The sequence below is a fragment of the Diplotaxodon limnothrissa genome, linkage group LG15 (assembly GCF_057381915.1).
Source record: "Diplotaxodon limnothrissa isolate DT_005_m linkage group LG15, D_limnothrissa_male_GT1.1, whole genome shotgun sequence".
Taxonomy (NCBI): Eukaryota; Metazoa; Chordata; class Actinopteri; order Cichliformes; family Cichlidae; genus Diplotaxodon; species Diplotaxodon limnothrissa.
This window is the reverse complement of record NC_140610.1, coordinates 14685267-14710146: the sequence shown is the minus strand read 5'-3', so window position 1 is coordinate 14710146 and position 24880 is coordinate 14685267. Positions and strand designations below refer to the sequence as shown.

Here is a 24880-nt window from a genome sequence, read left to right as displayed (position 1 = left end):
TACATTTAGCCAGGCACTTAGGACACAACACTTTCTAAATTCAATCCCCTGTTTCTGTTGTAATAGCAAGAAATAATAGATGTAGTAATGCATGTATTCACAGTGAGTATTGTTTACGCCAACTTACTGTCATGTCACTGTGAAAAAAGAGTACTTTTCAGACCTGCTTGAATTGTTTGCTGCAATATTTTTATGAACCATAAATATTGTGACACATTTAGAGCTTTTATTTTATTTCTTTTTATATTGGTGTCACCATGTTATCATTAGAAGATGCAGCAGTGAATATAAATGTTTCTCTTGTTTTACTTAGTGAGCATTCTCAGTAATGGATTCTTCTGCAGTGACTAAACAGAGGTCGCGGTTCATCCAGCATTTTATTTAGCGGTGTATCGCTAAAGAGGAGGATGGTGTTGTGCTGTAATGGAAGGGTGATGAGGATTTTAAGGTTGGAGTGAGAATGCACAGAAGGAAACTGTCAGAGGTTAGCTGCTGTTGCTGTTGCTGCTGCTGCTGCTGCTGCTACTCACACCTACACACAGAATAAGCCAACAAACCTTGATTTCCTCCTACACAACAACTGCACATTAAGTCTGGACTCTATCCTGTGCATCACACACACTGACAAACATTTCCTCCTGTAATTAGCACATTTCCTCCCCTCCAAAAATTCAGGACCATCCACTGTAACCCAGTGACTCCCATTATCTGTGGGAAGTTAATTTGTTCATTTACACAGGATGACCTCCCGCATGTGTTGTCCGTGCACCGCCGAGCTCCCACGCCACTAACACTGTCCTCCGAACAACATTCTTTGATTTGTCTTCCTCTTTCCTTCTCGCTGCTCAACCCACTCTGTCCTGTTTATCTGCCTCTTCATCGCTCTCAGGCTCCCTTTTCAGCTGATGGAGCTTATTGTGGACAAATAGGCTTACAAGTGTCTCTATGGCAACGGCGGATCGTAAAGAGCTACATAAGCACTTCATCAGGGGCCATGATCCAACGGCTCCCATTGGAGATGGTGCCCCCAACCTCCTGCAACAAGTAAAGGCAGGCCAGAGAGGCTCCTGGGAGGAGGAGGGGAGAGCGAGAGGTGGCGATAATGCTGAGAGAGGATGGAAGAGGAGGCGAGAGAAAAACCATTTCTCCTCTCTCTTCTCTCTGCGTTTCATTCAGCCAGTCTCTTCGACATCCACCCAGCTCTTCTGCTTTCTGAGGACTTTTACTGTCCGGCTCTACGGTGATTTTATATCTTGTGGAGACCAAAGAAAACTTCAGAAACAAGGAAGAGGTAAGGCATTCTTTGAAGCAACAAGCTGGTTCAAAATAAAGGCTGAAAAAACTGACTTCAAGAAAGCATGTATTTTTTTTCTGGTATTCACGCCACTTATAAATAAGAAATCACTCAGATTTGGAGTCCTGAAAGAGAGCAGCAGACCAGTCTCCAATTCAGGGCTGAAAGGAGTGGTCAGTTTAAATGGTTGCTATTGACAGAGAAATTAATTGACAATGGCTGGAAATCCAGTGATCTTTTAGGTCATTTATTAACAAATATTACAAAAACAACCTGAGATTACAGGTCTTTCAATGCTTGGTTATTTTGTGGTTTTAATTTATGTCATTTCTCTTTAAAAGACTCACCTATTTTTATTTTTATTTTTTCTGACTTTACTTCCTAGCAAGTTTAATATTTTGGACTTCTGATTAAAAAGAAGATGCTATCAGATTGTTTTGTGTTCAGATTACTTGATAGATTGAAAAATGCAGCCTTTATCCTTCCTGATGTAAAACATACTGATGCAGTGACTATTTTACTTGCTCCATTTTTAGGGGTTAAAGTGCTGGACACTTGGGGTCGAGGTATGGCTGTAATCTCACTCCATCGCTCTGTTGTGAAACCTTTTCTCAGCGCATGTTTTATTGTAGCCACAGCACCTGGAGGCGCATGTACAACTGATGTGGCCCAGAAGATACCTCCAGCATGTAAATAGATTAACCTACCATAAAAACACTGTGGTCAAGCATTAAAGGGGCTGGTCATGCTGAAAACAACAGCTATACTAGAAAAACCACTAAAAATGGGACTTAGATTTGTAAGCTTTAAAGCTGTGAATCGGAAACAGTGTTTTTCATTTAGAAAAAAAAGGTGCCAAAGTCCCATCATGTAAAATCAATGCTTTAAAATCCTGAATAATGACTCACGACACATGAATCAGTGGCCTGCACAGCTGTGCTTTTTAATACAAGCTAACAAAAGGCCCACTATTGATGGGCTTGAATAGAGATCCTTTGGAGCGGATATGACACCTGCAGAACAAAGAGCCGACGCAGCATGGTGGATGTTGTCTTTTTGAAAAATATGCAGATATCGAACACACTTCAGAGGATGCTTTGTTTTACAAAATGAATGTTCATTAAAACTCGTTGCAGGTCAACTCTGTGCTGTCTGTTATGTTTTATTGGTACCATTTTCAAACATCCACAGATTCTAATTAAACATTTCAAGCGTGTCTCTTTCTAAACACATTATTTATTTATTTATTTATCACTCGATTGAGAATAAGAATGTTATTTCCATCTGCTATAATTCAAGTTTGGCAGTGTGGCTCTGGGACAGCAGAAGCGAAAATGTTCACAGAGCAGAGCAGGCAACAGAGGTGGGTTGCAAAGTGGCTTGCAGATGTCCAGGAACTGGCAGGTTAATGCAGATTAAATAGCGCAACCTGTATTGCCAATTGGATGCATAAAAGAGCGTCAGATGAGTCGTCAGCTGATGTGGGCTCAGTTCAGCTAATCTGGGATTAGGCTGATTTTGACTTTGTTGCCTGTTTGAATGAATGCTCTGTTCTCACAGACACAGCCTTTCAGAAATAAACTTGAAGTCTGGTTGTCATTTCCCCTCATCAGTGAACAGTGAAGGATGGCCATGGCCTCCTGGTTCAGCTGGAACGAGCCGTATTACCGGACTCCCCGCCGGGACCCGGCCGACGTGGTCACCGACACCCTGATGCTCGAGTTCAGCTGGCAGCTGAAGGAGTCTGAGAAGCAGCAGCGAGAGAGGGAGAACGAGTACCGACGCACAAAGACTGGGGTCGACTACAGCTGGCTAGCCAGCACGCCCCGGTCCACCTACAACATCAGTACAGGCGAGAGGCTTGGCCTGGAGGACCTCTGTGCCAAGGTGCCCCCATCCTGTTGTGGGCTGGTCATACTCAAGTAAGGTGATAGTGAGTAGGCGTGAGATGAAAATCACTATAGCAGTTTAGCAGCATACCATATTGTTTCCTTGTCGCCAAAAATCTACTTTAATTTTGTTAAATGTGAAGACAGTTTGACTTCAGAGCTACTATCTCATGACTACTTATGAAATGAATGAGGATAGCTACAAGTTAGCTTCTATTCTCTAAGAAGAAGAAGAAGAAAAAAAGAACTCAGAGATTAAATTTATTGACACATTATTTAACACTGGATAATAATGACAGCACAATCACATACATTCACACAGTGCAATGAATAAATAAAGCTATTTAGCTAGCAAGCATGCTAACCTTAGCTTTATTTATTAGAAAAAGATTTGTGCTTCGAGTTGAAAGATAAGATCACCAATGTTGTAAGAATGTATTTAAATATATAATTGTATTTATTTTTTGTAACAATACCCATAACCAACATGGCAATGCTAACAAGCCAATGTGGTACAAAGTTTACTGCTATTTTGGTTTTGTGTGTTAGCACAGCGGTCTTCAACCTTTTTTGCACCACGGACCAGTTTATGTCCGACAATATTTTCACGGACTGGCCTGTAAGGTGCTGCGGATAAATAACAAAATAAAACCAGAACCGGTACCAAAAAAAGAAGATTTATTCATAACAGACAGTGGGGGAACAGCAACGATAAAAACCGATAAAACCCTAAAAAACATAAATTTCACACCCGAGCCTCAACTCTCTGCCGGTACCAAACGACTCACATGGCCCGGGGGGTTGGGGACTGCTGTGTTAGCATGCTTCCTAAGTACTAGAGGCTAAGTTGGATCTGGCCTTTTTTTTAATTTTTCCCGCTCAGGTATTTATAGACACACCCACTGGACACTTCATGCATTTAGAAAGGTAGACATGTTCAAGACAACCTGCTGAAGTTCAAATTGAGCATCAGAGTGGAGATATTTAAACTGGATAGACAAAATATCCAGTGAACGGCAGTTCAGAGGAGAATGATTGGACTTCAAGCTGATGGTTATGCAACCATGCTGAATACACCTTGTTATTCATCACGCTAAACCTTGAAGCAGGTGGGCTACAGCAGCAGAAGACCACATTGAGTGCCACTCCTGTCCTGATTTCTGGTACATTATTCAGATAGTAGGGTCAGAAAGCATAGTTTCATCTTTCCTTGTATCAGTGTTTAAACTCCTGGTGGTGTAATGCATGAGGCTTATTTTTTGGCACAGTTTAGACCCTTTAGTACCAACTGAGTATCATTTAAAATCCACACTGACCTGAGTATTGTCGCTGACTGTGTTGATTCCTTTTAAGACAACAAAATCTTTTGTGACAGTTTGAGACTACATTGCATCAACTAGGCACGAGGCACTCTGGTGGTCTTCAAAAACTTATAACAGGAATGGCTACTGGTCTGTGTCTGTAACCAACTATAACCCCTCCCTAATTCTGTTTGTGTTAACACTTTTACGAGACACACTTGAGCGTCTTCTTTGGCACAGACCAGGGGAAGGTTTTGTGAGGCAAACTGATAAGATGGCCAGCTTCTCCGTCATTTGACGCGTGACTTTAATGCTCTGGTGCATTCAAAGCCATTTAATCTCCGACAGAGACTTCCTGAACTCATCTTAGCGTCTGTTCGTAGAAAGCTGCAGAGGCTCCAGGTGCCTTGTTAGAGTTTAACAGCGTTAATGTGAGTAAGAGGTGAGGTGCTAAATGGTAAGTGGAAGTCACCAACACAGCAGGGACCAAGATTACCATGTTTTTACAATCTCAGTTTGCCTCATGTTGGCAAAGTACTCAGCTGTCTTACTATAAAGTGTATTTAACAAAGTAAAATTGCATTTATTCATCCATTTTTGTCCAGTTCAAGTTAGAAGGGAGACTGGGGCCTGTTCCAGCTGCCACAGGGCAACTGGGAGATCCCCCCGCCCCAAAATAAGTGTTGTTTTTTTTTTTTTTTAAACAAGCAGTTTTAGGTTAGATATTCTGTCTGGTGAGTCTGATTTCTGTGGAATTGTTAAAAGTGTCATCTTTAAATTTATATTAAACTTACTCAATTTCATACATAAAATGAAACTGATTGACTCTATTGGTAAAGTTGGTTAATTTTTAATCTGTTTTACAACCGAAAAGAAAAGTTTTGTGCCAGCCAAACACATTAATAACACGTTTTTGAACATCTTACCTTAGATAATACAATTAATTAGTATTTATTATAATTGAGTGAGATTACTAGGGTTGAGAAGTCAGCCCAGGATCATGACATATGAAGCCCTAAGGATGGATTTCCGTTTCTTTTAAAATTTCTTGCCAAACTAAATTGTATCCTTAATAGGAATATTTTACTGTATTTCTAAAATTCTATTTTTGGAATCATAAAAGCAACATCAGAGATGCTAAATCTGAGCTAGCATGAGTTGATCAAAAGGCCAATTATGAGTCAGTTTGAAGTACTTACTGAGCAACTGGTTCCCAGGTTTTCTATTTAAAGGTTTGTTAGGGCCTCAGGCACTTGTTGGCAGAGGAGGAACATTTGCCATCACGTGGATCCTCATCTGTTACAGGCAGGTTAAGATGGCTCTGAGCATTACATGTCATGGGACGTGTGAAAGATTTCATTTATCGAACGTACCGACAAAAGAAACACAGAATTTGCTAGAAAATGATGATGCTCATTAACTGACTGCAGTTCCAGCGTTAGTTCTGACCAGCATCCTTTTATCAGATCATTTGACCATAGTCGCTTTCACACGTGCACTTTACTTAAAAAAGAAAAGAAAAAAAAAGCAAAGCATATATATAGACAGTCCTGCTTTGAGGATCTCAAGTGATTCACAGCTAGAAGAGCAAGCAGGTGTTATAATGTGAGCACGTTTGTATTAAAAGGCATCTGCTGTCACTCCACTGGACTCATTAAGGACACAAGACAAAGAACCTAGGTTCCACCATTTGTTATCTCACAATGCCCAGATTTCATCTAATAAATCTGCTTGTTAGATAGTTGTGCGGGAAAATCCCAGCAGATTAGCAGTTTCTGAAATACTTAGACCAGTCTGTCTTGTAGCAAATCTCCTTTCTTTTGCCCCTTTTGATGTTCAGTTTGAGCTTCAGCAGGTCGTCTCTATGAAGTCTCCATTCCTAAATGCACTGAGCTGCTTCCGTGCGATTAGCTGATTTGATGTTTTTGTTTACAAGCATCTGAACCTAACAAGTATATAGAGGTGGGAAATGTGACTCTAAATGATTCAAACTTGTTGTATGAGTTAGTTAGAAGCTAATTGCTAATAATGTTCATATTTTTTAAATGAAAAACATTTTTAATGGCGTCTTTTTGTAGAAAGGGTGCACAAAACAACCAAAAGAAAAAAGCCAATTACAAAACCATCGCACTGACAACCACACAATCACTGTTTCATTTCTTTGCACAGGTTCAGGGAGGCCATGCAGGCCAATGAGCCCGAAGTGCATGAAGTTTCTGGTCTGTTTCGCTCTGTCCTCATGGAGGCTCTGGATCACCTGAAGGAGGAGCAGGAGGCGGAGCGACTTGCTCGCCAGTGGAACAACAAACGTGCCATGAGCGTTTCCCTCATGAACTTTAGATCGCGGATCAAGATCAACCCGTTTGGAAGCACAGTGGGCCTGACCACTGCTGCAGCTGAAGGGGCGGGTCTAAGCGACCTCAAAACCGTGTCAGAGGACGTGGAGAGAGGGATGGACAAGGACGAGAAGATGCAGAGAGTGTGGAGCATGCCTGACTTTAGATACAAAGGAACCGGCAGCAGTAAGATTGTTTGATGCGGGAGTTCACGGGACAGAGATGGTGATGATGATGATAATGACGTTTCAGTAGGACTAATGCTTTGTAGCAGTGTCCACTTTTGCACCAGGAGAGAGGATGAGTCCATCTGTCCGCCTGGTTTTACAGTACAGTACCAATCAGCATTTGACCCTGCTTTACTCTCTTATCTGAAGTGTCTTTTTTCTAGTTTATCATATTTTAAATATTTTTCCGTACTTGAAAGAATTTTCATGAGATTATCACTACTTGAAGTGATGCCTCTTTCATTTTGCAGAGATTTGGCATCTAAGCACTGAGGGCTTTTTAATGTAGCCTAATAGGGAAATTAATCTAATTTAAACTGCTGTTTATTGGGAGGAGAAACTTGGTGCTAGGTCAGACTACACAGGCAGGGCTGGGCTATAAATTTTGTTCATACAGTTTTTGTATAGAAGGAAAACAGTCTTAAAACAAATGACTTAATCCAATGAGAAGGTGAGTCACACGTTCCCTCCTGAACTGCACAGAAGGACCCAGGAACATAATTCATCATCCAAGGTCGGTGAACTGAAAGCTCTCTTCCTGTGCTCTTTATTTGCAAGAGGATGTTGGAGGGGAGGGGTTGGGGGAAGAGGAATTAATCATCAAAGGCTGTCAGATCAAAGTAAAAGCTTTGACACACTTTAATTGCTGTTTCTGCTCCATTTGTCACCCACCATTATTCAGCAATACATAAAAGGTTTCATCCATCATCCATAAACATCTTGACATTATCTCCATACAAGAGGAACTGACAGTGTCTGTGTTTTTATATGTCAATACAATAAAAATAACTGATTTTGAAACATTGTTCATGAGAGAATAAATGGTTATGAATAAGACTTACTATAATAATTCAACAATACAGAGTCGATTCGCATTTTTAACATAATATACATGTTAAAAACTTATTTCAACACACAATCAGACTTGCACTTTTGCAACCGCAATTCTCATCAGCTACAAGCAGAAAATGAACGTACGAAACCTTTCTAAATGTAGAAAGACTGCTATGAATGGGGAAAGTAACTAAGAGCTGAAAGAAGAACAGCAAAGTCTGTTTTCAAATCTTTAAATCAGGTTTATTAAAAAAGAAAATCAGAGGGTGTGACTTGATCAGTCCTCTTTTTGTTGCTACGTGAGACTCCGACCAGGCTGCCGGTGGCTGAGATACACTGTGGGTAATGTTGGAGCCAGCTTCACACATGGAAGACACATATAGATCTAAGCCCATATCTTTTCTGAACCAATTACTGAATGAATTCTGTATTTTGTGAAATGGTATGTTGCGACCTAATTAGGGAGTTCTTTTTTTGAAAGAGATGACAAACTGCGAGCAAATCTGAGAAGTCAGAGGCAGGTGAGCAACTTTATTTCCATCTGGTGGACCACAGATGAACTTACCCAACTGCTTAATAATAACACCGCGTACATCATGAGCCTGCGGTGTGACTGCTTCTTGTTTTGCCCACAGAAATATCTCCTCCTGCACTCCGGCAACGTTGCTGCTGCCTCTCTGTGGCAACTCAATTTACAGTCATCTTTTCCTTCTCAGAAAACTCTGCTTTTATTTTTTCCTGAGATCTGCTGAGGTGTCTGGGCCTGACAAACAGGACCGGTGTTCACAGCGGGATTACAGGGTAGAGTTCAAGAACTCCAGAAGCTCTGCTCGATTTTTGTCTCGCTGTAAGAAAACAAAGCACACATAAGACAAGTGAAAAAAAAAACCAAACAAACAATCTATAAACTACAAAAAGGCACATCTGATTGCTTACCTGTTTGTCTTTCTTTGATTTCTTTACTTTCATCTTTATCTTCTTCCCTGAAATCATGCTGTATTTGCCCTTTTTCCTGTCCTTCAAATACTGAAAGAAAAACACATTTAATTTTAAAGAATCTTATCAGTTCAACTTCTAACTAATCCCAGGAAAATGCCAGACAGGCACTATCACATTCCAATATCAATGCAAACACAGACTGTACTCAAGACAACACTTGCAATTTGAAGAAATGCACCACAGCATGCCCCAGAAACAGCTCTTTGTTCTGTGATGCTTAACACAGCACTGGGTTTATTATGCATGGAAGCTGCACATGGCGTATGAGGATGGCAGGAAGTCAGGTACAGGAAAAGAATAAAGAATGAGGTCAATTTTCAAAATAAAAGCCAAGTTAAGGATGGAATAAAAATGTCGGAAAACGCGAAGATGCACACCCGCATTAACAGTATGAAGAAATATGGATCAAAACAATTAAAGAATAAAACGTTTGGGTGTTCTGACTTTAAAATGCCTGTCATATTAGCCAGGCTGGAGTCAGAACTCTTTAAAAACAAAGTTGTAAAATGAAGAATATTACCACCTATTATGGATGGCTTTGATATTAGAAGTCCTTTATGGTCTATAGGATTTTGGAGGGGACTTTATGGTGAGGCGAGCTTCATTTGGACAGGTGCTTGTGTGCTTTGTTATTCCCACCTCAAAGATGAGGAGGATGAGTAGAAATTGTTGCATGTTTTATTCTAAGAATAAAGATGAATAGACTTATTCTATAATTCATCTTTGGCCATTGTGAGAACACCTAATGATTAAAGTGCTAGTCCGTAATCTTAAAAATGAATCACTCTATTCTTCCTGTGAAAGAAATGTTTGCAAATGCATGAATATATTTACATGATATAATGCACCAATATAACACACTCGTCTAACAGAAACATGTAAAGGTTTTTGCTGAATGTTTTCCTACCTTGGAGATCTGCACAGGTCCTGAGCTGTCCTCCTCTCCTTTTGACTTCTTTTCTTTCTTACGTTTAGACCGTTTCTCTTTCTTCCCTTTCTGGAGAGAAAAGAAAAAAGCATAATTCAGTTTTCTTGGGGCTTAAAAATTCTTTGGCAATATAAGCTAACAAATGAACAGTAAATTACTTTTTTATGTTTCTCCTTTCTCCTTTTCTTGGACTGTTTTCTGGATTTACTGCGAGAGTCTAACAGGAACAGAAATAACACACTAAGCTGAATCCAAACAGATATCAGCACTGTGATGAGAAACTTCAGGAAAAAAAAGACTCTTTAGATACATTTCAGACATTTAGTGCACACTTACCACTACTGCTAGAGCTGCTGCGACTTCGGCTGGATGACCGTGAAGAACCCGAAGATGACGATGAAGATGACGATGCAGACGAAGACGATGATGATGAGCTGGAAGAGGATGATGAGGAAGATCTGCTACGGCTGCGTTTCCGCCTCCTTTTTTCTCTTCCTGAAAAAAAAGGGGCAAAACAAAAATGTAATTACACAATAAACTAACGTAAGCCATATTTACAAAATTACAAATGCAGCCATTCATCATTTCCCTTGACTGACAGTGTCTGGAAGCGAGACACAGTAAGGTAGTATAATTGGTTACTAAGGTGTAATTTTGAATATGACATACACAAACATAGTTTGTACTCTGGTTTTTACTATTTTTAAGCATTTATATAGCTCTAGGTGCAGTGAAACATAAAGGAAATGTGTCCTGTTTTATTGTTTTTCTGCTAATGTGAACTCAGTCTTTTTTATGTATTTTTGCTGCTATATCTTCACAAAAAATGAAGACTTTCAGTCAAATTTTTAATAGATGTGGAGAGATATGTTGCATCTACTATTCTACTAGTAAACATAATAGGTAAACACTAATTTAACAGTCAGTTTTCCTTCTTCTCAGCAACAATCAGTCCACTCTTTGATCCCCAGTCACCAACATGAGACACTGTTTTACACTGTCGGCTGCTATAATTTCCCTTGAGATCAATTAAGTATCTATTCATTTATTTATCTATGTCCAGCCGTAACGTCACATGTGTCTTCGGCTGTTAACTCTAATAAAAATAAATAAAATGAAAGCGCAACCGGTAAGCACTGGGGGGAAACTTGCCTGTGCTTCTGGATCTTTTCCTTTCATCCTTCCTGGAGCTGGAGGAGGTGGACACTCTACAGTCCGCTTCTGCCGACTGCAAACGCAGAGAAATCATTATTGCTTGTGTTGCGTGTGTGTATATGTGCGGGTTTTGTGTGTGACAAGAAACAGGTCACCCTTTAAAGCTCCTGGATAAGCTGGCAAAGCTACGAATAACAAAACCCCAAATAAATGGAAAAATACGGAGATATGGATATACAAAAACGTTGCACAGTGCTACGTTTACAGAGCTACAGCTAAAAAAAAACCCCGCTATAAGCTATTAAACCTGAGCTTTTGTACTCACCATAGCGACAGTTGGGTGCAGTTAAAATTATATTAATATTTTCTATCTACAAAAAATTTAAGAAGGCGTAAACTGTGAGTTTATAACCAGTTATCTCCGGTAAATTAGCACTAGTTAGCTACCTTAGGAAACATTTTGTATCCCATGATGCACCGGTACAAGCTACTTTCAAAACAAAGGCGCGAGAAGAACCGAAAGCTATCACAGCGCCCCCCAGTGGCGACAGAGATATTATTCATTGCAGAGTATTCGTACTGCTTGTGTTTGCTCGATGAAAACATACTACTATACTATTATATTTAAATAAAGAGAAGGAGTTTTGAATATAATTTAATCAATAAGTGGTCTAGAGAAAGCTTATGATAGGTTAACAAGAGAGGAACTGTGATGCTTCATTAGAAAACAGGAATGGCAGACAAGTATATTTTTATTCCTTGTCCTCCTCTCCCATATCTTGAGAGAGTGTTCCACATTTTAACAGGTCCTGTGGGAGATACATCTAAAATTCGCCTTTTTACGCAGTGTATGTGAAAAGAAGGCTTTTTATTCTAATTAGATGAATAAAATAAAATCAAGAAAATGCTATGTGCACTAAAGAAGGTTGCAAGCTACAGCTTTGCAGATTTTGATGAATATCATTGAAAATCTTTGGTCATTTTTTCTCCTGCTAGACATGTATTTCAATTTTGCACAGGAGAAAATATAATGTGAATTGACATAATATGTCTGAGTCATAATTTGTTTAAAACAGGTATGCCAAACTACCAAGACTGTTACCAGTGAGAAAAGCAGCTATATTCGAATACAGCAACTATCACAAGTGATAAATGAGAATAAACTTGACCTTCTTTTATCATATTATTATTATTATTATTATTATTATTATTATTATTATATTTCCTTAGTAAGAATGTTAAAAAAGTTGCATTCTATATTATATATTTCACAACATCCCAGCATTGTGAACGTGTCTCTCTTTGTCCCACACAAACGCTGTGTTCATCCCACACTGCATGAGGACAGCAACGCAGTGGTGAGATGTGCAGTAGGAGTAACATATGGGTTCAAGGTGGAGGTGTGATTGCATCAAAAATCGGCTCTGAATCCCTTTTTGTTTGCAGTGGTGATAGACAGGGTGACAGATGAGGTCAGGCAGGAGATGACACTGTGATCTATAGTGAGAGTACAAAGTAGTTGGAAGAAAGCCTGGAGAGGTGGACTTATGCTCTGTAGAGAAGAGCAATGAAAGTCAGAAGAAGTGAGATAGAATGCGTGCGTGAATGGGAAGGTGAAGAAGAAAGGAGGAGTAAGAGCGAAGGTGGATGAATTTAAATACCTGGGGTCAACCATCCCAAGCAAGAAGAGCACGCAGACATTGTGGAGTAGGTGGAGATGAGTATTAGTAGTGATTTGCAAAAGAAGGATAGTGGCAGGAGTGAAGGGGAAGTTTCATAAAAAGTGAGACCTGCTATGATAGTTGGTTTGGAGGTGGTGGCGCTAACAAAAACACACGTAGAGGGTTTTGTGTGACAGAGGAAGGTACTATGGATAAGGTGAGATTGAAGAAGATGATCTTCTTTGGTGACCCCTAATAAAAATTTCCATGCATTTATTTTCAGATGTTTGTTTGTTTAGTTGTCTCTAATACGAATAATTCAGCTCATGTAGTGGGCTCTGCAGAGCTCATGTATATTGTGTGTATTGCAGGTCCAGTGATGAGTGATGGATGTCTGAACAAAATTTCATGGCGATCCATCAAAGAAATCAATAAGAAACGGAGAAATTGCAGTTATAATTGAGCCATGCACCCATCGAAGAGTCAGATTATGCACTGATGTCATTCTGGTAATCATTTAACTCGGTCATATTGTGTAGAATTAAAATTATGCTCTGTCTCTCATTGCTTATACAGAGGAGGGCAAAAATCCAAGACAAAAAACAAAACAAAACAAAAAAATCCTCCCATAACATTTCTTTAGTTAAACTGAGAACTTGAAATAATTGAAACATGCTTTAAAATAACCACAAAAACTGTACAAAAACATGTTTATTATGACAGTAATAGTATACCATACAAATAAGAGCTCATGTTAGCTGTATAAAAATACAAAATCATGATGCATTTTAGTGTGAGCATCATAGATCATTTGAGAAAAAACAAGAAAATCATTAAGTCAGTTTTATCTAGCGCTCAGTCCCATGTTTTAACCTGTCCTGCAGTGCTTTGCCGTCATGCTGTTCAAAATCTAGATTGAGGGAGTGCACAGTGCACAAATTTCACAGCAATAGAGGAAAGAAAAATGGTGGATATTATGATACTATCTATGGTATGACAGTTTGTTTGTTGCCATCGTGGCACTGGATATCAGTAGGTAGCTTCCTTTTATACTGTTTGAATAATATCTGAAAAATATTCAGTACCAGTTGCTATGTTTAAAGCTTTGATAAAACTGACCATGTCCATGTCTAAGATCTAAACTGTATGTACATGTAGGAATACATTTGCTCTGAACAGAAAACAGAGTGAAAAACAAACCCCAGCTCACCCAGTGACAGCCAATCAACTTTTCTACAGCTGCGCTCAGAAAGATAGAAAATGCTAGGAAGGTTTATTAGTTGCAGTAATATCATACGGCTGTCCCTGCACACTTCAGAGCCACACTGCTGGTTTTTACAATGCCTGACTTAACCTCTCACATGAGGACTGGGCTCCAGTGAGGTCAAAGCGCAGTTTTTCTGCTCGAGCTTCTACAGAAAAATATAATGTATAAGAAAAATACACACTGTAATCATATAGTAAACATGCTTTTATGTTTTTTTAATCATATAAAATGAAAAAAAAAAAAAAGAGCTTATACAAGCGTGTCAGCAGTGAAGATGTGGAGCGGTTCGTGAATATAAATCAAAGTGTAAAAAAAAAAAAAAAATCCCTGAAGTTTTAACCAAATTTAAATTTTTTATCATGCATATATATATATATATATATTTTTTTTAGCTTTTATGCGGAAATGTTTAAGTGCTCTTTCCGATACAAATTCAAACTTTACTATGATGAAAATAACTCTGTGCGTGGTTCGCTGTTCAGAAATGGAATAAGCACCACGTTTAAGCAAATCCTGCATCAACAAACTGATATTTGGTCTTGTGGTGGAGCTGAACTGTGACTTTTTAAAAAACGTCTTCATTTATAGCTAAGGCAAAATCGTGGGCAATTGTTTAAACATCTGCTTTGTGCTTTGATTGATCTCCGTGAGCCAGGCTCTCCTCGTTCTCTTCCTCCTCATTAGGAACCTGGAAAACGAGCAATGCAAATTATTTGTCTGTGGCATAAATGGTCACCAGGCAAGCAAAATACAGTTCAAACAAATGCACAATGCATTTATGGACATGCATGATATGCACAATGTGTTTCTGTGAATTAAAATCTGTATCTAATGATATACTGATTGACTGGTTATTATTTGGCTCTAATTTAATACTTTAATTATTAAAACACGGTGTTTGTCAGGTATGTGTAGTTTTTGTGCCTGGATGTGCTCACTTTTTCTCTACTTATACTGATATATGAACCAAGTCTATCTGAGTTAATAACTTGAATAAACAAATCTGCCTTCTGCCACTCGCACCAGACAGTCAGAGACCTGAAGATAATATTTATGAGGAATGGGATTTCTTACCTCCCAGTAAATAGAGTCATCGAAGCAGTTCTGGTCTGGAGGTTGTCCCCAGAAAGGCAACTTCATTATTAGACCTTAAAGAAGAAAATGAATGTTTGATCACCCTTTTCTAAACCTCAATGTCTTTCCATTGAGCAATTTGGCCGTTGGGTGTAACATTTATAGTTTTATTAATCTCCTCTTCCCACCTGTAATAGTACCCCCAACCAAAGCGAACCCGAGGGATGAACCCAAGGCAGCAGCTTGCATGGTAGCGCTAGCACTAAGGAGACAGGATGAGAAGAAGTGACTTTTAAATGAAGTAAATCGTGTCAAAGCCATATTGCTTTTATGTGTGCGTATATATGGGTTATTATAATACTGTGGTGAGATTTTTAGTGCGTGAGGTGACTATTACCCGTCTTTTTTCCCCAAAGCTGCAGCCACAATTCCAGCCAGCCCACCCAGGATGCCAGGCAAGCCATGCAGATTGTGGACACCGCAGGTATCCTGGATACCCAGGTTGGATGCCAGTATAGGCTGCAGAGAAGGAATGACAGGGGATTTTTAGTCACCAACAAAAGTACACATTGCTAATTCAGATTCAGCCTGTACCAGGTTGTACCAGTTGTCTTTCCTTTGACTCACATTTAGGTATTTGAATCCCAGGGTGGAGATAATGCCAGCTACGAGCCCAATCAGCATGGCTCCAAATGGCCCGATGCTCATGTCAGCACATGTTCCCACTGCAACACCACCAGCCAAGGTGGCGTTCTGAATGTGCACCTGTGCAGTAGAAAGACATAAAGACAAGTGTATGACTGAATTTCTGCTTTTAACTCTGTGAACTGTCACTGTCATAACTATTAGAGTAAAGTTGCTGGACCATGTCCAGTTTTCCTTTGTGCTCCACCAGGCTGGAGATGGCATAGGCAGAGAGCACGCAGGCGGCCAGGGAGAGGTAGGTGTTGATCACTGCAGTGAGCTGAGTGTAGCTCAACGGTGGTTCAGCGATGGCTGAGTTAAAGCTGGGCCAGAACATCCACAAGAAGATGGTTCCTGTAGAAGAGGATGTTAAAAACGGAAATGTCAAGGTCCATGCTGCACAGCTGTCTGTGTCCACTAGATGGCATAAGTCTGACTTCCATTGGAGGCCAGTGATGCACCAGGGAGGGAAAGTCACGGGAAAGAAGGGAAAACTATCTCTGTAAACACATTTTAATATATGATCACAGAATTATTTTCTGTGCTCTCTTACCGATCATAGCAAACATATCAGAGTGATAAACAGATCCATCGTTCTCATGTCCATTTCTTAAACCTGGTCTGTAAAGTACTCGAGCCACTGCCAAGCCAAAGTAGGCTCCGTAAGCATGGATGATCATAGATGCTCCAACATCACTAGCCTGTTGAAGAGAAAGGCATGATAGACCCACAGTAGTGTTTGATAAAACAGTGAATATTCATGGTTGTTATGTGGGGATTTATGTTTTTTTGCTCAGTTCATGGACACACATGCACTTGCTACTATGAACTCACTTCCATGATAGCAACCACCAGATGCTCATTGACGGAAAAGATGGTGATCTCCAGTATGGTCATGATGAGGAGCTGCACAGGGCTGGTTTTACCCAGAACGGCGCCAAATGAAATCAGGACCGTAGCTGTGCTGAAATCTGCATTGATTATTCTGCAGGAGTGAGAACAAAAGTTATTAGAAAAAACATCAACAGACATCATCTGTGATCTATTAGAGCTTGTCATGTGCAGGAATTGGCTTTATTTAGCATGTACTTGGTAATGATGTAGAAGGCTGTGCAAGTCTTAGGGACTTGCATCATGACAGCAACCCCAAACCTACAGCCAGCCATGTGCATTTTTCTTATAGCAGTTGTTTTTGAAAAGCGATATGTGCAGCGAAGAAAGCCATACTTCAAAATGCTGACTTTAATCTTGCCCCCTTCCAGGTGCCAGATGCCCTGCATGAGGAGGCCCCACTGCAGGCCGAAGGCAGCCAGGAGCAAGTTGATGCCCACGCTGCTGAACCCGTATCTCTTGAGAAATGTCATCAGGAACCCGAAGCCGATGAAGATCATCACGTGGACGTCCTGAAACACTGGGGACATGAGAAGGGAGGTCAGTTAATGCTGTGTTAGCTAGTCCCACTTTAACCTCAGTTGAATGTGGTCTTATAATTGAATTGAATGAAACACTTATTCAGTTCAAAGTAAAGTATTTGCTGCGACCCTGCTGCTCACAGTGGTATGTTTTTTTTTTTTTTTTTAACTTTGTGGTTTAAATGACTTATTGAGAAGTAGCTGGACTTCTCAGGATTCATTTCTGTCCACAGTGGCCTCATTGTCAGCTGTAGGTCACATGCCATTCATAGTGTGATTGAATTGCTTTTCCACCTGACAGGTCGTCAGGTGGAAAAGCAATTCAATCACACTATGAATGGCATGCTGAGAAAATACCCCCACTGTCCCTGTTGGGGTTATGGGCTTGTGCTTTTCTATTAAGTGCATATGATGTTAATAAGTCTAAACTTAAGATGTCTCAAAGGGAGGGGATGCTTTGTGCACTCTTATCTCTTTTTGTCAGCCGTTAGACTGAAAAAGGCAGCAAGGTTTGGAGTTTGCTCATCTTATATCCCCTGTTTGATTACACACACACACACACACACACACACACACACACACACACACACACACATATATATATATATATATATATATATATATATAATTTTTTGATAAGTGAGGATAGATGAGTCTGGATTAAGGCCAAATACATTTTAGGGGGATTTGAGTCATCATCATGGCAGGAAGGGAGACTTCTTTTTCCCTTAAGGTTTTAAGCGTGCTATGATGAGCTTTACATGTGGAAAATATATCAAGCTGTATGTATGTGTAGGCTGGGAAACAATAGACTAATTTCCTTAGTTCATAATGAGCACACATTGTGTCTGTTATTATCTAGACAGGACACACTGTGTTGCAGCCTTAAAGAATACTTTTACAGCTGTTTCTCAGTTTGTTTGTTCTTAGTTAGTTATGAGTACTTAAATGACTTAAAACAAGTGCAAAAAACACCTGCAGTTCCTCTGCTGGCCACTGGTGGCAGAATCTGAAAGCTAGTTTTAAAATGTTGAACTTCACAGTGAAAGTAAACATGCTTACAGCATGGTACAAATAAGGTTTTGGTGTATGGATAGAAGAGAGTGGGTGAGTTTATTTAGGGGTGTGGCTATTCTAACTGCCTGATGTGCTGATATAAACAGCTGGACAGTGAATGGCTGTCTGCTAAGCTTCACTAGGCTAATTAGCATCACTGGACTAGACCTCTTGACCATGTTTTTGGTGTTGGTAGCTTTGAAAAGCCTGTTATGTGGTATTGCACATTCGTCTCTCAACACCAGTTAGCAGCTACCTGTCTACTATGTCTGCACTATGCTTCTGTATACATTATGAATGCAACTTGCTAACCAAGGTTATGAAGTTTAGCTGATAGTTTAGGACTCTATTTTTGCATCCAACTATAGTCTAGTCTGTCTCTAGAAAAAGAGCTACAGACAGTTTTCTCTAGTTGTTGTCTCTATTAGCATTTAGCCAAAATGCTAAAATTACAGCTTCAACATAATGAGAGCAGAAACAATGTGAGTGTGCCCATCTTTTATATACAGTCTGTGGTTCTGCTGTGTTCATGTGTAATATATAAAGCAGCCTTTTCGCTTAGCTTAGCACAAAGACTGAAAATGGAGAAGACCAACTTTGAACTCTCTAAAGAAAAGCAAAAAAGATCTGCCAGTTTAAGCCTCTAAAATTCTTTATTTTACATCTCATCTGTTTAATGGCTGAAGTGTTATTACCACAAAGTTGTCAGTAGTTTATCAGACAAATGGCAAAGACTGGAGGATGTTACTATACGCTGCCAAGAAACAGTCTGACAACATGTTGTTTTTACACTTACATAAAATGTGTTAAACATTAAACTTTGGAGATTTTTGTTGACTTGTAAAAGAGTCAGATTAGTTGTTTCCAGTCTTTGTGCTAAGGCAAGATCAGCCTTTCCTAGCTGTGGCCTTGTATTATACTATAAAAGTATCATCTGCTTCATATTTTGTAGATAGACATTTATGTTAAAAGTTTGAAGTATTATTTATCATGATTTAGCATTTTGAAAAGTAAAAATAGAGGTTGAATGTGAACTCAATCTCAACATTTTGATTTTATCCCCTAGACTAAAAAGCCCAAACTCAGACGTAGGTGCGTTAAAGCTGTTTAAAGCGTCAGGCTCCCATGCGCCATTTACATCAGAGTACATTATTTTGTAAGCAGCAGCTTTCAAATGGCGATAATGGGGGAGATTAAATTCATCCACATCTATTTCCATAAACTGTTTCTGCATATAGAATGTCAGCAAATTTCTAACACATCCTTGGGTATTTGGGAAACATACAAACCCACTCACATCTGCTTTAGTCAGGAATCTGTATATGTGCTTAAAAGCCCTGATAGCTCAACATCTGATTACTGTGTGCTCTATTATAATAAAAACGCTCCAAGTTCTGACAGTTCAACATCAAAACCAAACACCACAAGAGAGTCACATCTTTCCATTTCAGTCTTAATTAGCAGTAACAATCAGCATTTTGAAGACATCTGCACCTGCAAGCTGATGTGTAGACATCTGACTAAGCTTATCTCCATGAAGCTGTTTTGAAGAAAATCTTTTTGCCCCTGAACTTGCACTTTTACCCCTCTCTGTTTCTCAGCTGGGTGAGTCAGAATTGCTCTCTTTGTAGAACAGTAGATGGGGGACGGGGATGAGATAAAACTGGAAAGCAGCCACAGTGACTGGCACCACGCCTAGATGTTAGGTAACGCGAATCCTCTGAAGAACTGGCTGAATCAAGACAAGCGAGAGACACCTCAGGTGCAACTGTGCAGCCTTTTTTTTTCAAGCCATGCAAAAAAAAGATGAATAATTATTTCATTTTACAAAGTATTAAGTCAAACTCTTCCTTTACTTTAATGTTTAATTTAGCATATTAATCACTCTTTAAGAAGAAATGAAAGACAAAAAGTCACAATTACAACATTTTTGAGGTATTTTTTCATACTAGACCACAATTTTACTTCTGCAAATTGCATGTTTTAACTGCTTATTTGTTGTCCTTTGAGCTTGTAATTGCAGAAGTCTGGGATGTGTGAGATAATGGATCTCTTTCAGCATGCAACCCCAAGCCTCATGCTTTCTAACATTGTGCAGTCCCAGTTTAAATGCTAATGGTTTTAGATTATCAAGCATAATTTAAATTTTGCAAAAGTTTTAGCTCTGGGCCTGTTATTCCAAAAACAAGTATCCCTTCTGAACTTTTGAAGATAAATCACTGCATATTTTTTACTCCTTTATGACTAACTGGGAATTAATGGAGTGTTACAAAGATAACATAAGTTTTGTGCAGAAAAGACACAGCAGAGTTCACAGCAGAGTCTAGCCTTAAATGTGATCTTTACTTCAGAATTTATTTCTTGATAGTCAACGTATGTGACTTAAACATCCCATGTGAAGCAGAAGATATGGTCAGCTTCAATGCTGAGCTAATCTCTTGGGTGTCACAACCGCCCCACCCAATCGTGAGCAGGCACTCACGCAGTAAAACAGCAGCTATCTGAATGCAGATAAGTGCATAAGCTGCAAAGAAGCCGCTAAACTGTAGAAACCGCTCACGTGTGGGAAGACACTCTGTACGCAGACAGCCAGTAGTCCTCGACTTAATCAAAGCATGAACAGATATTTTATAGCATCAGGGTTTGTTTACTGACGCCCCTTCATGCGTCACAGATACATTTTATACATAGATCAGATCAACACCAACAATGGCTTTTCACCCAGAAGATCATCTTCTATTTTCATGGCTGGTACTTTCCGTTCTTGTCTTGTTCCTCTTTCTTGCCGAGACAACAAGGAACGGTTCCTCTTTTGTGTCACGACCTCACATGCTCTTTGTGTCACCTCTTCACCTACTGTCTGTGTCTCGTCCTCAAATGCTCTTTCTCAATTCACCTGTTGCACTTCTGACCTTTTACCAGACCAGAGGCTCACTGAGACTATGTGTATGTCTTCTACTAAATAAATGTTTTAATCAAGAACCTCTACTTAAACCTTAATATAAAATGACCTGATATAAGTGTTTTGTAAGCATGTATTGCGATTCCTTCTATGGCTCCAAGTCACTTGCACAATAGATTGTCCGAACATCGCGCCGAACAAAGCTTCCGACCCCCAATTAATTGACCGAGCTCCAACTCTTTAATAAGCACAGATATGCATTGTGTATAAAATAGTCATAGCTGCTTAAGGCCTTCTTAAAGCTATCTGTTACATTGTTAAAGCCTCGTCTTAGCCTGCGGCTCAAAATAACTATCTGCTTTCACTTCTGCATACAACTTCCTGTCAGCCTGCAACTCAGTCTTTCTGAAAGAGACACTGTTTAACCCCTGAATGCAATATAAACTCCAGATTATATTATTAATGCAATGGTAATGATGACAATTATTTAACAATAGCAGTAAAATAATTTCCCTGCTCCACAGAGCTCACAAAAAATGCTAAAGCTACTGCAGGATAACTTGAAAAATATCAATTTGAATGCAGCACAAAACCTCCAGCTTCAACCTGACTGTCCTTTATGAGCCTTTTTTGGACACAGTAATGAAATCACATGTGACCTCCACCTTTCCCAACAGGATTCACTTGTCTTCTCAGCTGCATGTGTTTGATTAGACCTTGTGACAGATGAGAATTCAACCCCATGACTCCTTTTATTGCATTTAGTTGACCTGCGCTGCAAACAACCTCCAATTTATGTTTGCAAGCGACTGATTGATTAACTAGACCCCTAAAATAGAATTTATTTTATTCAAGAAAAAGAAAGTAAAAATAAATGTGGAAATTTCGTTTACTTTGCTATTTTTATGAGAAACAAGCAAAATGTTTGTCATCTTGTTTTCTGTAAAATTTCAGTGTCACTAATATTTTCTGCTTTTAGTCTAAATTTTTTTTTAGATGCAGTCTCAACACACATGCGGCTCCAGGTAGACTTACTGGGGTAGAGGTCCATAGGCTCCAATTTATGGTCAGTGTTATTGTGGGTGTCGTGTGAGTCATGGTGTCCATGTTCCCCATCATCATAGATGACAAATACCGCAAATAGGATGATGGTGATAATCTCCAAAATCAAGGCTATGATGGGGAACTTTGTCCTCATGTTGGTGGCATATGCAGGCATCCTGAGACCAACTCTGCTTATCTCTCGTGCAGCCTCTCCCTCCTCAGCTCTCTTTTTAGGGGGTTGTGCTGTGTGAAGAAAGTGGTGTCTGGTTTTAAACTGATGTAGGTTTTGCCGTGACCAATGACAAGGCAGAAGACCAGGGCCTCGGTGGTGAGCACCCCCTCCGTTGTGCACTTTGCTCACGAGGGATGGGTTTCCTCTGTGGATGCCGGAGGGGGCAAAACAAAACACAAACGTAACGACACCCAGCCAATGAGCGGACATGAAAAGACTCAATGACTGCTCCTTCCCACTCATTTTGCGCTGTCAAACTTACTGCATGTTTGTTTACTTAACTTAACTGTGTACTTAACATTTGCACTCATCATTTTATGTCTTGAAATACAGCAGCAGAAAATGCAAATCTAATGTGCAAATAAGACGTGCTTTTATAGAAGGGGATACTAATTATTTACTGCTAATATGCTGCTTATTTTTTATTTTTCTTTGTTGTGTTTTTACTGATGCACCTGCATTTTCAGATACAATGATACAAATACAAAATATACAGAAATATTGTCACAAAATGTGTAGAAAGAAAAGGTTGTGGTGGATTTGTTGTAATTTATTTGTAATCATCTACGCTTTGGTAACACCCTCAAAGTGTCACTAAAATAAACTACATAACAAGTGGTAATCACGTGGAAAATCAAATTGTACAATTCCTTTAATTTAATACAAGAAAACATCTACAATGACTGAACTTGTGTAACATCATGTTATTAATAATACTAAATTTTGTGACTTAGCTGTCCCACATTTTCTCTAAATTAGATTAGATGAGATTAGATTAGAGCCAGGAACACTTTGTTTTCCACCCCTCGCCATTTAGCAGTGTGTAAACATTTAGTGAGCACTTTATTGTGCTCTCTAATGTAGTTGTAAACACATATAAATGTGTATCAACGTTTTGGTTAACAGCAGCTTGTTCTGTTGTAAGTGACTTCTCCCGAGATGTTGAGGTTGGTATATCAAAAGACACGTACCAATTTTCAACGCAAAAAACAGGTGTTATGATATAAATATCTCAGCATTGAAGACAAGCACTTATTAATATCAACATACAATGACATTAACTGCTTATTAAATACTCAACCAAGGAGTTCAAGCGTCTTCAAGCGGATGTATCAAGCATCCGACAAGTATCTCACATGCACTCACCAACCACTTTGTTAAATACTTTGCTAGTACTGAGTTGGAGCTGGTGGCTGTGGAGGCCATTTGAGTTCAATAAACTCACCATCATCTTCAAGAAACCAGTTTAAAATGATTGGTGACATTTTGTGTTATCCTGCTTGAAGCAGACATCAGAAGATGGGTACACTGGGGTGATAAAGGGTTGGATGTGGACGGAAAACAATACTCAGATAGCTGTGGTGTTTAAATAATGCTCAGTTGGTGCTTTTCCAATCTTCTGTTTTCCAATATTATTGCGTTTATGCAAATTATCCCATCAGCTTCCTGTTCTTACCTTACAAGAGTGGTGCCTTCTGCAGCTGTAGCCAGTCTGCTTCGAGGTTGAACATGTTGTGCATTCAGATATGATCAAGGGAGAATGCCCATCCTCCCTTGATCTCCAACTGCTCACTGGAGATGGTAGATCGGCAATTTTTGAAACAACTATATCTCGTTCAAAGTCACTTTAATCGTGTTTTTTCTCATTCTGATGCTTAGTTTGAACTTCAGCGGGTCGATTAGAAATTTGGGTTCACAAGCAGTTGAACAGTTGTCCCTAACAATGTGACCAGTGTGTACATGTTCATATTTGAGAACCAAACCATCCCAAGATAATTAAACCTCCAGGTAAACTAACGCAGTAGAGAGTAAAAATCTGTCTCTGATATACAGAGGAGCATTGGTGTGTTTATTAAAGTGTTCTACAAGTATTTAACTATGAAAATATAGTCTTTCATCTTTACGCTGTTTGGAGGATTTTTCTTATTCCCACCAAAGATTTAAAATAGTCATTTAACTGTTCGTCAATACAATGCGTTATGGTTAGAATAATATGTTGTTTATGAGAGTTTATGAGTGTGTCTGACTCAGTGTCCTTCATGAACCTTCCAGTTCTTTTAACAAGAACTGGGAGCTGGGAGAAAACAAAACAATCTTAAAAATTATAATGCTTCTTTGTCAGGGTAGCAGGGTTTTTCAGTGCTTTACCATCAGCTGTTTAGTCAGTCTTACATACAGCATAAATGCCCTGTGCTTGCTTTCCCACTACAAACCATCCGAGCTTACAGTGGTTCAGATTGAGCCGCAGGCGCTGATCCTTTAAGTGGCTCCCACTGAGAGTGTGGTGACAATCTGAGACTCTTCACCAAATTACCTGAGGCCAGAGGCCCTCCAACTGTGCCAGGGGCTTTATGAACTAGCAGAAAATCACTGCCAGCAACACATTTCTACTTCTTTTAGAACTGAGAGCAGTGAGCGTTTTTTTTTTTTTTTTTTTTACCCTGACCCTTTGGGAAATCACTTTGATAGATATCAGAAACACTGCCGCACTGCTGAGACTGCTCTGCTTGCACTGACTAAATATTCCATTGGTGTTCGATGTAGAATTTAACTCTGGCTTTCTAACAAAGCTGTTTAAGTGGGGA

The 24880-nt window shown here is 39.4% G+C and overlaps 3 protein-coding genes across 3 annotated transcripts; 1 reads left to right on the top strand and 2 right to left on the bottom strand.

Annotated features, from left to right (window-relative positions):
• Positions 1-1260: 1260 nt before the first annotated feature.
• On the top strand, positions 1261-7555 carry rd3 (retinal degeneration 3, GUCY2D regulator). The gene is made up of 3 exons (XM_085372602.1): positions 1261-1291; positions 2908-3216; positions 6654-7555. The coding sequence occupies exons 2-3, from the start codon at positions 2921-2923 to the stop codon at positions 7018-7020; spliced, it is 663 nt and encodes a 220-aa protein (XP_085228728.1). The 5' UTR covers positions 1261-1291; positions 2908-2920; the 3' UTR covers positions 7021-7555.
• Positions 7556-8066: 511 nt separating this feature from the next.
• Positions 8067-11426, bottom strand: LOC146617270 (uncharacterized). The gene is made up of 7 exons (XM_085373333.1): positions 11289-11426; positions 10957-11036; positions 10145-10299; positions 9967-10025; positions 9788-9877; positions 8818-8907; positions 8067-8726 (listed from the first exon to the last, which is right to left on the bottom strand). Exons 1-7 carry the CDS (start codon positions 11289-11291, stop codon positions 8676-8678), a joined length of 528 nt encoding a protein of 175 aa, XP_085229459.1. The 5' UTR covers positions 11292-11426; the 3' UTR covers positions 8067-8675.
• A 2862-nt stretch (positions 11427-14288) lies between these two features.
• On the bottom strand, positions 14289-22298 carry rhag (Rh associated glycoprotein). Its single transcript, XM_085373597.1, has 10 exons — positions 22055-22298; positions 16877-17060; positions 16484-16634; positions 16203-16350; positions 15831-16003; positions 15593-15730; positions 15363-15484; positions 15154-15227; positions 14966-15039; positions 14289-14579 (listed from the first exon to the last, which is right to left on the bottom strand). Exons 1-10 carry the CDS (start codon positions 22236-22238, stop codon positions 14505-14507), a joined length of 1323 nt encoding a protein of 440 aa, XP_085229723.1. The 5' UTR covers positions 22239-22298; the 3' UTR covers positions 14289-14504.
• Between the last annotated feature and the right edge of the window lie 2582 nt (positions 22299-24880).